The sequence below is a fragment of the Geotrypetes seraphini genome, chromosome 6, assembly GCF_902459505.1.
Source record: "Geotrypetes seraphini chromosome 6, aGeoSer1.1, whole genome shotgun sequence".
Taxonomy (NCBI): Eukaryota; Metazoa; Chordata; class Amphibia; order Gymnophiona; family Dermophiidae; genus Geotrypetes; species Geotrypetes seraphini.
Genome location: NC_047089.1, coordinates 187,884,725 through 187,898,292, shown reverse-complemented (window position 1 = coordinate 187,898,292; position 13,568 = coordinate 187,884,725). Strand labels below are relative to the sequence as shown.

Here is a 13,568-nt window from a genome sequence, read left to right as displayed (position 1 = left end):
TAATTTTCACCGCTCACTGCTTCAGCAGCTCAATGAATTCACAATATTGGTAGTAAAGAAAGCCCTGCAGGAATCCACCTTCCATTTCATCCCTAACCACATTCATTCCAAAGAACATTTCTTGATGTGACATCCACCAATGAGCATTCTCCAGATTAGCCCCCAACACTCTAGAATGCATTCCCAGAAAGGCTTTAATGCAAGATTCTCTTTACAACAGGAAGCAGGTGAAAGCTTAGCTCTTCTCCCAAGCCTCTAATGGAAGAAGCAAATAACTAGCCACATACACTTGGACTACAACCAGCTGCACACACTGTAGCAGGTCTTTCTTATCCACTCTAGCTTAGATCATTTTCATACACCTTTTCTGACTCCATGTGCTTACATCCATATCCCAATACATCCCCAACACTGATAGTCTTTTTGCTTCATGTTTCTCAACCAGCATTATCAATACTGGGCACTTCTTTTCAACACTCAGAGATTTCACAAAATATTTAGAAACATAGAAAAATGACGGCAGAAAAGGGCCATAGCCCATCAAGTCTGCCCACTCTAATGACCCACACCCCTCGACTTTACCCCCCTAGAGATCCCACATGCGTGTCCCATTTACTTTTTAAAATCTGGCACGGTGCTGGCCTCAATCACCTGCAGTGGAAGTTCATTCCAATGATCAACCACCCTTTCGGTGAAGAAATACTTCCTGGTGTCGACATGAAATTTCCCTCCCCTAATTTTTAGCGGATGCCCTCTTGTGGCCGAGGGTCCTTTAAGAAAGAAGATATCATCTTCCACCTTGATATGGCCCGTGATATATTTAAACGTCTCAATCATGTCTCCTCTCTCTCTACGTTCCTCGAGTGAGTACAGCTGCAATTTATTCAGCCTTTCCTCATACGGGAGATCCCTGAGCCCCGAGATCATCCTGGTGGCCATTCGTTGAACCGACTCAACTCTCAGCACATCTTTTTGGTAATGTGGCCTCCAGAATTGTACACAATATTCCAGATGAGGTCTCACCATGGATCTGTACAACGGCATGATGACTTCGGGTTTCCGGCTGACAAAGCATCTACGGATACAACCCATCATTTGTCTAGCCTTTGATGAAGCCTTCTCCACTTGATTGGCAGTTTTCATGTCTTTACTAATTATCACTCCTAAATCACATTCTGCTTTAGTCTTAGCTAAGGTTTCCCCATTTAGTGTGTAAGTTCTGCTGTTATAGTCACACATCTCCACAGGGCAGAACACTTCTACCCATATCTTGATAACTAGTTGCTCTCCGCCTACTCCACGGAACAAGTTATGTGAACAATACAGGTCAGATTTCTTGGTCAACTAAGACTAGTGCAGCATCAATATTCATGGGAGTTCAGTAGGACATAGCTACCAGATGACATTCATGTTCATTCTGGGTCATTCAGTGTCTCTGCGTAAAATGACATGTCAGTTCTGAACGTACTATTAGGGGCATTTTCAAACCACTAAGATGTCCAAAAAATGGCATAAATTGACACTTGGATGTCTTTCTCACCAAAACGTCTAAATGTTGATTTTTGAAACCATCTTTCTGGATGTCTTGCAAGGCGTCCTATCTGCTGTGCATTCAAAACTAAAGGGTGCATGTTGGAGGCATGTTCTGGGTGGGCTTTGGGCAGGCTTTGACTGGATGTCATGTAGTAATAAGTGAGCCTTTCCTAAGACGTCCTGAACGGAAATTTGATGTTCTGAACTAGACCTGTTTTAAAAACATCGAAGTGCCAAAAAGTTACCCAAATTGACCAAATGACCACTGGAGGGATTATGTTATGATCCTCCACACTCCCCTAGTGGTCACTGACCCCCTCCCATCCCAAACATCTGAATGAAACAGTGAATACCTGTCTCTAGAATAACAGCACGTAGTATGGGAAACCTTAGTAGAGTATTACACAAGTGTCTTAAATAGCCTGGTGAGTGGGCTAGTGAGCCATAGAGAGGAGGACCTAGGCCCATAAGCTACTCTAACCACTACATTTATGGTGGAAAGTGTGATCCCACCAAAACCCACCAAAATTCTAATATATTGCCATTTGGGTGACACTTGCAGCCATAAGAGCTATTGGAGTAGTAGACAGGTAGGTATAGTAGATTTTGGAGGGATCACCATAAATTATAAGAGTGTTATGGTGAGATGTACTTCTGGCACCCTTTATGTGACGTTCAAGTTGAAAATGGCAAACAAAGTTGGATGTCCTACGGTAGTTGGATGTCATAAGGTTCAGGAGTAGACGATTAAAAAAAAAATTGGGATGTCTTGCAGTGTTGCCAGTTTTGAAAATGGTAGTTTATCTGCCTCCAACTTTGAACATCGTGTGGGAAACGTCCAAAGTCGGACTTAGACGTCTTATCAAAAATGTCCCTCCATTTCACCTGGGCAAATGGGGGCTATGGTATGCCTCATTCTTCATGCCAGGTTGCACATGCACCTGCTCCAATGGCAGCTCAAAATTCATTGGAACTAGAAGCTGCAGTCTCTTTCCAAACTAGTTTCCATTCCATCAGCCCACCTGCAATGGTGGTGACTATCCAACTTAACCAGCAGTTGTCCATTTCAACTGCTGCAATCCCAACTCATCCTCATAACTAACGCCTCCAGATTTATATAGGGAACCCACCTCCTATGCTTTGGGACACAGAGAATATGGACACTTCTAGAAAAGAAACTTCAGATCAGTTTTCTAGAGCTCAAAGCCAGATTATACAGCTTCCACATATTTGGACCCTAGATACAGGCCAAGAACATCCTCATCTGCATAGACAATCAGGTGGTAATGATCTACATCAACATGCAAGAAGGCTCAGGATCCCTTTGACTCTGGCAGGAGGCTACATGCATCTGGCACCTAGCCTTCACTAACTAGACCATGGTTCAGTTGCTGTATCTTCTCAGAGAATGCAACCAGTTTGCAGACACACCCTTGCAAGTGGTCTCTCAATTCCATATAAGCTCTACACTTTGACTTGTTTACTGCTGTAGGAAATGCAAAATGTTCCACATACTGTTCCATTCATACACTCTCACAACATAGCCCATAATGTCTTTGCCATCTCCTGGAGGCAGAGCCTCCTCTATTCATTTCTCCATTTTCCACTGATCTTCAGAGTCCTTCAGAAGATTCAACAGGCGAAGATTCAACACTTACCCACCATCCTTCTCTACCACAAACAACATGACGTCAAGTGAATGAACTAGCTAGGGGACAGACTGAGAGAAGACAGAGCCTTACTTAACACAGGAACACCTGTACATGTTAAAAAACAGCCAAAGGTTTAGTTTAGTTTAGTTTAGGAGAGATCCAGCACACAAGATCCATCATTTAACATTATAATTGCATTCTCCTGCTGTCTATGGAGCCCTGTTACAGGTAAACAACTTTGCTTTCCTTGTTAACTTGTTCTACATGCCTCATGAAATTTCTGTTTACAGTGTATATTAACGAAACACTGCCCAGAATATAGTGAGCCCACATTCATATAAATGCAATAAGCTCCAAAGATCTAACACTATCAAGCTAATTTATGTCATCTGAGGATGAGCAAGTGGATTTGGGGTAATAAAGGGAATATATCTTGTTTCCAGGGGAACCTGAGTTTCGTTACACAGCTGGCCTCCACGGAAACGAGGTACTGGGTCGAGAGCTACTGCTGATGCTGATGCAGTTCATGTGCAAAGAGTACAAGGATGGAAACCCTCGTATCATGAGCCTTGTTCACGAGACACGCATCCACCTCGTGCCATCACTCAACCCAGACGGCTATGAGCTTGCCAGCGAAATGGTAATCTCGTCGTGATTTTTTTTTTTTTCAGACCAAAACAATTGTTTAATATTCATTTCCTTATGAAAGGAAAATAGGCTGTAATGGGTGTAATATGTTAACAGCTGTTATGTTTGCTGATTATTTTTAGTACAAAGGGTCAGTTAGTAGCTCAACATTTAAATCACATACAGAAGAAAAATAAATTTAAAGATATGCTTACTGATCAGTATACCTGGGAGAAATTTGAGAGTTCAGATGCTAAGGGAGTTTCATCTGTTGTTCAAAAGTTAAGACCTTCTAGGACAGTTTATGAATGTTGTTCCTCTGCAGTGTTGCATGGGTTGATTGAAAATCTTGGCCCACAGGTGGCTAAGCTGTTGAATACATCTGTTTTATGTGAAATCTGTTTTCATTAGGTAAGCAAACATATAAACCCACACAACATTACAAAGCATAGCAAAGGAATCCAACACAGTCAAGAAGGTTCTACATCCTTATTAACACCCCCCTCCCACCGCTTGTAATATCACGCTGATAGAAAAAAAATCCCCCCAACCTCCCCCCCCACCAGTCCCCTGAAGCTAACTACCAAGTTATACCCCATCCACCCCCTGGAAAGGTTTGCGAGCTAGTCAATAGGTGGCCATCAATACAAACTAGACATTATTAACTTTCTCTCACAAGTCTAAGTCATTCAGTATCAGACTCCGGGCTCTATGAGTCAATGATTGCAGGTAGAGTTCCCAGGTCAACAGGAATTGTCTTTTGTGTTTTGGGGTCAAATGAGCCTTGAGTTTCATATGTCAACAAGAGATGAAATTGATTCTGCCAGTGCCAGTATCCGGGCAGGGAGTCCTTCATCCAATATTGCAAGATATATTTATGACCCATCGCACATGCCATATGAAGCAATGAGCATCTCCCCAGACCAAAAACCCTGCATCTACCAGCTTTGCCAAAAAGTATCCTCAATGGGGAACCCAAGACTGCCACCACCAGAGCTTACCCAAATAGTGAAGAATATTATTCCAAAAGATTTTTACATAGTTGCAGTGCCATAAAGCATAAGACATTACTGGTGGTCTGCCCACACCATCTGCACATTGGTGTGTCCACCATACCCGAGTAATAAGCCTGTGCCTGGGTGAAGTATTCTCTGTTGAGGATCCTAAATGTTCATTCTATCCAGGGAGCCCCAGTTACTATACCTGAAAAAAGAGTAACCGCCTGAGAAATGTCATTAGCACCCAAGGGTACCTCCCATTCTACACTCCATTTGGCCGTCAAGCTATCATAAGATCTTGCAGGCAGAATAAGCCATATTAACTTATGCAGATGGGATATTGAAAGGGGTACCTCCACATTTTCCTTAAACAAGTCACCCAATTGCTTAACCACCCCTATGGACATTCCCCCTCCCCCCCCCCGGCCCTCAATGTAGTAATGTAATGTGTCAATTGGATATACCCATATAAATTCCCCCGTCCAATCGCCAGAGTATTAGTAAGAATTGGGAAGGGTTTCAACAAACATAAGAACAGCTTTACTAGGTCAGACCAATGGTCTATCAAGCCCAGTAGCCCGTTCTCATGGTGGCCAATCCAGGTTCCTAGTACCTGGCCAAAACCCAAGGAGTAGCAACATTCCATGCTACCGATCCAGGGCAAGCAATGGCTTCCCCCATGTCTTTCTCAATAACAGCCTATGGACTTTTCCCCCAGGAAATTATCCAACCTTTCATAAAACCAGCTACGCTATCCGCTTTTACCACATCCTCTGGCAATGCGTTCCACAGCTTAACCATTCTCTGAGTGAAAAAATATTTTCTCCTATTGGTTTTAAAAGTATTTCCCTATAAGTTCATTGAGTGTCCCCTAGTCTTTGTAATTTTTGGCAGAGTGAAAAATTGATCCACTTGCACCCATTCTACTCCACTCAGGATTTTGTAGACTTCAATCATATCTCCCCTCAGCTGTCTCTTTTCCAAGCTGAAGAACCCTAACCTTTTTAGTCTTTCCTTATACAAGAGGAGTTCCATCTACTTTATCATCTTGGTTGCTCTTTTTTGAACCTTTTCTAGTGCTGCTATATCTTTCTTAAGATAAAGAAACCAGAATTGAAAGCAATAGTCCAGGTGAGGTCACACCATGGAGCGATACAGGGGCATTATAACATTCTTAGTCTTATTAACCATCCCTTATTAAAATAATTCCTAGCATCCTGTTTGCTTTTTTGGCCCCGCACATTGGGCTAAATGTTTTATCGTATTGTCTACGATGACACCCAGATCCTTTTCTTGGGCGCTAACCCTCAAGATGGACCCTAGCATCTGGTAACTGTGATTTGGGTCATTCTTCCCAATGTCAATGTGCATCACTTTGCATTTGTCCACATTAAATTTCATCTTCCACTTGGACGCCCAGTCTTCCAATACCCTCCTCATCTAGTACTTGGGCTACAATATAAAGACCCTGGGCCCCCCCAGCTATGGAACACTCCAGAATACAAACCTGGAGGAAAATCCAAATTTCCTTGTAGGGGTAAAAGATCTGTTATATGTGGGTTATATCCTAGCACCTGCATGAGATGTCTCCAGGCCACGCGTAACGAATACAAAAATGGGCTGCAAGATACTGCTCTAGGCAGGTTTTGTTTTGGAGCCTATAGAAGATATGTGAGATGTAAAGGGGAAAAAAGTGCCTGTTCATAGTGAAGGGGAGTATAACTTGTAACCCCTGTAACCCAATTTCAGGGGGTTTCACTTTATATTTGGATCAGCGCTGACTCGCCCCCTCTCTCGAATCTGTTGCAGACCTCTGCTGGGCCTGCCATGATATCTGGTGGTTCAGAGGTGGATGGGACAGAAGGGATCCTTCCTGCCTCCTGTCCCAGCCGATTCTAAGAATTTTTCCTCCTTCCCACCTACCCTGCCTATCTTTAGTATCCCTGGTGGTCCAGCAGTGAACCGCAGCAGGAGCAACCTTCCTTCGCTCCTGCCCGCTCAGAGCCGCTAGCTGATTGGCTGCCGTGAGTTCTAGTGGGACCAAGAGAACTTGTGGCAGCCAGTCAGCTAGCAGCTCTGCACAAGCAGGAGCAAAGGCAGGTTGCTTCTGCTGCAGTTCACCGCTGGACTACCAGGGATACTAAAGGTACATGGGAGAGGCGGGACGAAGGTAAAAATTCTTAGAATCGGCTGGGGCAGGAGACAGAAGGGATCCCTGCTATCCTGGCCCACCAGGACTTATGTCAGGCCCAGTGGAGGCCTGAAAGACATCGGGAGAGAGGGGGGACAGGATACAGAACCTGGCAGAGAGGGAGGGAGCTGGGTGCAGAGACTCGTAAGGCAGGGGAGGGAGTAAGTGGGCTGTATGCAGAGCCTGGCAGAGAAGCAAGGGAGAGGGAACAGGGTGCAGAGTCTGGCAGGGCAAGGCAAGGAACTGCACTTGAATACAGCACTGCCGGGGTACAAACTCTATCGCCAAGACAGATTAGGACAGAAAGGCGGTGGAATAGCACTATACATAAAAGAAAGCATACAATCAACAAGAATGGACACAGCAGAGACGGCCACCAAGCTAGAATCGCTATGGGTTAAAATACCAGGAAGGAAAGGGCCTGAAATAAAGATAGGTCTATACTATCGTCCACCCGGACAAACCGGAGAAATCGATGAAGAAATGGAAGCCGAGATGAAGCGAGAATGCAAAAGCGGTAACACAGTTATTATGGGAGACTTCAACTACCCTGGGATAGACTGGAGTCTTGGAAGCTCAAGATGCGCTAGGGAGGCAGACTTTCTGGAGGCTGTACAAGATTGCTTCATGGAGCAGCTTGTTAGAGAACCGACGAGAGGAAATGCCACTCTGGATCTAATCCTAAATGGGCTAAAGGGACCTGCAAAGGAAGTGGAAGTAGTGGGACCGTTGGGAAACAGCGATCATAATATGATCAAGTTCAAGGTGGAAATAGGAATACTGAAAGGAAAGAGAACCATAGCGACAACTTTTAACTTCAGAAAGGGAAACTATGAAGCAATGAGAGGAATGGTAAAGAAGAAACTTAGGAACACTTCCAAAAAATGGCATACGGTAGAACATGCCTGGTCCTTTTTCAAGGATACAGTGAGCGAGGCGCAAAATCTGTATATCCCCAGATTCAGAAAAGGGTGCAACAAGAGTCGAACAAAAGACCCGGCGTGGATAACTAAAATAGTGAAGGAAGCGATAGGCAATAAGAAAAACTCATTCAGAAAATGGAAGAAGGACAAATCTGAGGGAAACTGGAAAGATCACAGAAAGTAAAAGAATGTCACCGTGTGGTTCGAAAAGCCAAAAAAGAGTATGAAGAGAGGCTAGCCAATGAAGCACGAAATTTCAAGCCGTTCTTTAGATATATTAAAGGGAAACAGCCGGCTAGGGAGGAGGTGGGACTGCTGGACGACGGAGACCGGAAGGGAGCGGTGAAGGAAGAGAAAGAGGTCGCAGAAAGACTTAACATGTTCTTTTCGTCGGTATTTACAAGCGAAGACACAACCAACATACCGGAACCTGAACAAGTCTTCAAGGGAAATCAAGCACAAAAGTTAACAACCATGGAAGTGAGCCTTGATGATGTGCGCAGGCAGATAGAAAAACTAAAAACTGACAAATCGCCGGGTCCGGATGGAATCCATCCAAGGGTTCTGAAGGAACTAAAGGAGGAAATAGCGGAACTACTGCAGCAAATTTGCAACCTATCTCTGAAAACAGGTGTGATTCCGGAGGATTGAAAGATAGCCAACGTTACACCCATCTTTAAAAAGGGATCAAGAGGGGACCCGGGAAACTACAGACTGGTGAGTCTGACCTCGGTACCGGGGAAAATGGCGGAAGCACTGATAAAAGAAAACATCGATGAACATTTTGAAAGAAACGAACTTCTGAAAACCAGCCAACATGGTTTCTGCATGGGAAGATCGTGCCTGACTAACTTACTGCACTTCTTCGAAGGAATTAACAAACAGATGGACAGAGGATACCCCATAGACATCATATACCTAGATTTCCAGAAAGCCTTTGACAAGGTGCCTCATGAACGTCTACTCCGGAAACTGAAGAACCATGGGGTGGACGGAGATGTGCATAGATGGATCAGAAACTGGTTAGAAGGTAGGAAACAGAGGGTAGGGGTGAAGGGCCACTACTCAGACTGGAGAAAGGTCACGAGTGGTGTTCCGCAGGGCTCGGTGCTCGGGCCGCTGCTTTTTAACATATTCATAAATGATCTAGAAACAGGGACGAAGTGTGAGATAATAAAATGTGCAGACGACACCAAACTATTTAGTGGAGCTCGGACAAAGGAGGACTGCGAAGAATTGCAAAGGGACTTGGACAAATTAGGGGAATGGGCAGAGAGATGGCAGATGAAATTCAATGTTGAGAAGTGTAAAGTATTGCATGTGGGAAGCAAAAACCCGAGGTATACTTATGCGATGGGAGGGATGTTTTTGAATGAGAGTACCCAAGAAAGGGACTTGGGGGTGATGGTGGACATGACAATGAAGCCGACAGCACAGTGCGCAGCTGCCGCTAAGAGAGCGAATAGAATGCTAGGTGTAATCAAGAAAGGTATTACAACCAGAACGAAAGAAGTTATCCTGCCGCTGTATCGGGCAATGGTGCGTCCACATCTTGAGTACTGCGTCCAGTATTGGTCTCCGTACCTTAAGAAGGATATGGCATTGCTCGAGAGAGTTCAGAGGAGAGCGACACGACTGATTAAGGGGATGGAAAACCTTTCATACGCTGAGAGATTGGAAAAACTGGGACTCTTTTCCCTGGAAAAGAGAAGATTAAGAGGGGATATGATAGAGACTTACAAGATCATGAAGGGCATAGAGAGAGTAGAGAGGGACAGATTCTTCAAACTTTCAGAAAATAAAAAAACAAGAGGGCATTCGGAAAAGTTGAGAGGGGGCAAATTCAAAACAAATGCTAGGAAGTTCTTCTTTACCCAACGTGTGGTGGACACCTGGAATACAATTCCAGAGGACGTTATAGGGCAGAGTACGGTACTGGGGTTTAAGAAAGGATTAGACAAATTTCTGCTGGAAAAGGGGATAGGGGGTATAGATAGAAATTTACTGCACAGGTCCTGGACCTGTTGGGCCGCCGCGTGAGCGGACTGCTGGGCGCGATGGACCTCAGGTCTGACCCAGCGGAGGCATTTCTTATGTTCTTATGAATATTAAACCCCTGCACCCCTCCCCCAGTTTATGTTCTTATATTCCAGTCAACCTTGTTTCCTTCTTTTTTTGGGGGGGGGAAAAGGTTACCTTGGTTTATATTCAAGTATGTACAGTAATTCATGATCAAAATTAGTACAGTGCTGTGTATATTTATTTTTTAGCATTTATATACCACTTATAGTCTCACGTGGTTTATATTCAGGTACTCAAGCATTTTTCCCTCTCTGTCCTGGTGGGCTTATACTCTACTTAATGTAGCTGGACTAATGGGGGATTAAGTGACTTGCCCAGAGTCACAAGGAGCAGCATGGGATTTGAACCCAGAACTGCAGGGTGCGAAGCCTGTAACTCTAACCATTGCACCACACACTCTCACATTGTGTTCTAATTTAACATATTTCCCATTTATTAAGAGATACTGGGGCTGATATTCAGCACTATTTAAATGACCTGGAAAGGCTCCTAGCCATCTGAATAGCACATAGCTGGCTAGCCAGATATTCAGCGAAGGATAGCCAGCGAGCCATCTAACATTGGAATAGCCGACTATGTCTTTGCTAGTCAAAAACAGACCGGAAATTCAATGCCAGTGGCCAGATACAATGGCAGCATTGAATTTCTGGTATCACTGCGGATGACGGGAGAATGTCAGCAATCTCCCACGGTCTGACTATGAGCATTTTTTTAGACTTTTGCTAAAGGCTTGAAAATGCATCTGAATGCTAAATGGCTTCCATAATAAGAAACACAGATTTGCAACAGGATATCTGGTAGCTTAGTTTTGCCAAAAAGCACAGTTACTTACTGTAACAGGTGTTATCCAGGGACAGCAGGCAGATATTCTTAACGTATGGGTGACGTCACCGACGGAGCCTCAGTACGGACACTTTTAACTAGAAAGTTCTAGTTGATCGCACCGCGCATGCACGGGTGCCTTCCCGCTCGACGGAGGAGAGCGTGGTCCCCAGTTAAGATAAGCCAGCTAAGAAGCCAACCCGGGGAGGAGGGCGGGTCCTAAGAATATCTGCCTGCTGTCCCTGGATAACACCTGTTACGTAAGTAACTGTGCTTTATCCCAGGACAAGCAGGCAGCATATTCTTAACGTATGGGTGACCTCCAAGCTAACAGAGGGGGAGGAGGGATGGTTGGCCATTAGGAAAATAAATTTTGTAACACAGATTGGCCGAAGAGTCCATCCCGTCTGGAGAAGGCATCCAGACAGTAGTGAGTAGTGAACGTGTGAACTGAGGACCAAGTGGCAGCCTTGCAGATTTCCTCAATGGGCGTGGAACGGAGGAAAGCCACGGAAGCAGCCATAGCTCTGACTCTGTGGGCTGTGACAGCACCTTCCAGTGAGAGACCGGCCCGAGCATAACAGAAGGCAATGCAGGCAGCAAGCCAGTTAGAAAGCGTCCGTTTAGAGACAGGGCGACCTAAACGGTTAGGGTCGAAAGATAGAAAGAGCTGAGGGGATGAGCGGTGAGCCCTGGTGCGATCAAGATAGTAAGCAAGGGCACGCTTACAGTCCAGCGTATGCAGCGCCTGTTCCCCAGGATGAGAGTGGGGTTTGGGAAAAAAGACAGGCAAAACAATGGACTGGTTGAGGTGAAAGTCCGAGACCACCTTGGGAAGGAACTTAGGATGAGTGCGCAGAACCACCTTGTCATGGTGAAAAAAGGTGGGTCGGCAACCAGTGCATGCAGCTCACTAACCCTCCTGGAAGAGGTGATGGCAATGAGGAAAAGCACCTTCCATGTCAGAAATTTGAGTGAAGTAGTGGCAAGAGGCTCAAACGGAGGTTTCATGAGGGCTGACAAAACCATATTCAGGTCCCAGACGACTGGAGGAGGCTTCAGAGGTGGTTTGACATTGAAGAGGCCTCTCATGAACCGGGAAACCAGGGGATGAGCCGTAAGAGGTTTTCCGAGGATAGGCTCATGGAACGCAGTGATGGCACTGAGGTGGACTCTGATGGAGGTAGACTTGAGGCCAGCGTCGGACAGAGAGAGCAAATAGTCCAGTACAGTTTCCACCGCCAATGAGGTGGGATCGTGGTGATGCAGTAGACACCAAGAGGAGAACCTGGTCCACTTCTGATGGTAACATTGGAGGGTGGCCGGTTTCCTGGAGGCATCCAAAATGCGACGGACAGGCTGAGACAGATTCTGTGGAGAGGTCAGCCCGAGAGAAACCAAGCTGTCAGGTGGAGCGAGGACAGATTGGGATGTAGTAGAGACTGATGCTGCTGCGTAAGTAGAGTAGGAAACACAGGAAGAGGAATGGGCTCCCTGGAGCTGAGCTGGAGCAGGAGAGAGAACCAGTGTTGGCGAGGCCACCGAGGAGCGATGAGAATCATGGTGGCATTGTCTCTGCGGAGTTTGAACAACGTCCGCAACATCAGAGGAAGTGGAGGGAAGGCATAGAGAAACCGACCCGTCCAGTTGAGCAGGAACGCATCCGGGGCCAGACGATGAGGAGAGTAGAGTCTGGAACAGAAAAGGGGCAGTTGATGGTTGTGAGGAGCTGCAAAGAGGTCCACCTGAGGAGTGCCCCACCGATAGAAGATGGAGTGGAGTGTGGTCGGATCCAGAGTCCACTCGTGAGGTTGAAGGATGCGGCTGAGATTGTCAGCCAGGGAGTTCTGTTCGCCCTGGATGTAGACAGCCTTGAGGAAGAGATTGCAGGCCGTGGCCCAGGTCCAGATGCGGATGGCCTCCTGACAGAGGAGGGGAGAACCGGTGCTGCCTTGCTTGTTTATGTAATACATGGCGACTTGGTTGTCTGTGCACAGGAGAAGAACCTGAGGGTAGAGAAGGTGTTGGAAAGCTTTGAGTGCATAGAACATGGCCCTGAGTTCCAGGAAGTTGATATGATGTTGACGTTCCTGAGGGGTCCAGAGACCCTGTGTGCGAAGTTCTCCCAGTTGGGCTCCCCATGCGTAGGGGAAGGCATCCATGGTGATGACCATGGAGTGAGGGGGTAGATGAAAAAGCAGACCCCTGGAAAGATTGGAGGAGTTCAACCACCATTGAAGAGATCGCTGAAGAGACGATGTCACACAGATGTGATGAGAAAGAAGGTCCGTGGTCTGAGACCATTGGTTGGCTAGAGCCCACTGAGGTGTTCTGAGGTGGAGTCGTGCCAGAGGGAACACATGGACCGTGGAAGCCATGTGGCCCAGGAGGACCATCATCTGCCGAGCGGGGATGGAGTGATGAAGGAGCACCTGGCGGCAAAGATGGAGCAGGGTCTGTTGACGGTCGGAGGGGAGAAACGCCCTCATCAGAGTGGTGTCGAGAACTGCTCCAATGAACTGAAGTCACTGTGTGGGAAGCAGATGCGACTTGGGGTAGTTGATCTCGAACCCCAGAAGATGGAGGAAAGAGATGGTGTGTTGAGTGGCTTGTAGCACAAGCGGAGACGTAGGTGCTTTCACCAACCAATCGTCCAAGTAGGGGGAACACCTGGAGGTTGTGAGACCTGAGGAAGGCCGCCACCACAATAAGGCACTTGGTGAACACCCTGGGCGATGAT

General features: G+C 46.1%; 1 protein-coding gene across 2 annotated transcripts in view; it reads left to right on the top strand.

Annotated features, from left to right (window-relative positions):
- AEBP1 (AE binding protein 1) overlaps nucleotides 1-13,568 on the top strand; it is a 119,060-nt gene that overhangs the window by 87,132 nt on the left and 18,360 nt on the right. For both annotated transcript variants that reach the window (XM_033948756.1, XM_033948757.1), the window contains exon 19: nucleotides 3,629-3,825. In XM_033948756.1, the coding sequence (XP_033804647.1) occupies nucleotides 3,629-3,825 (197 nt within the window). The remainder of the gene's footprint in view (nucleotides 1-3,628; nucleotides 3,826-13,568) is intronic.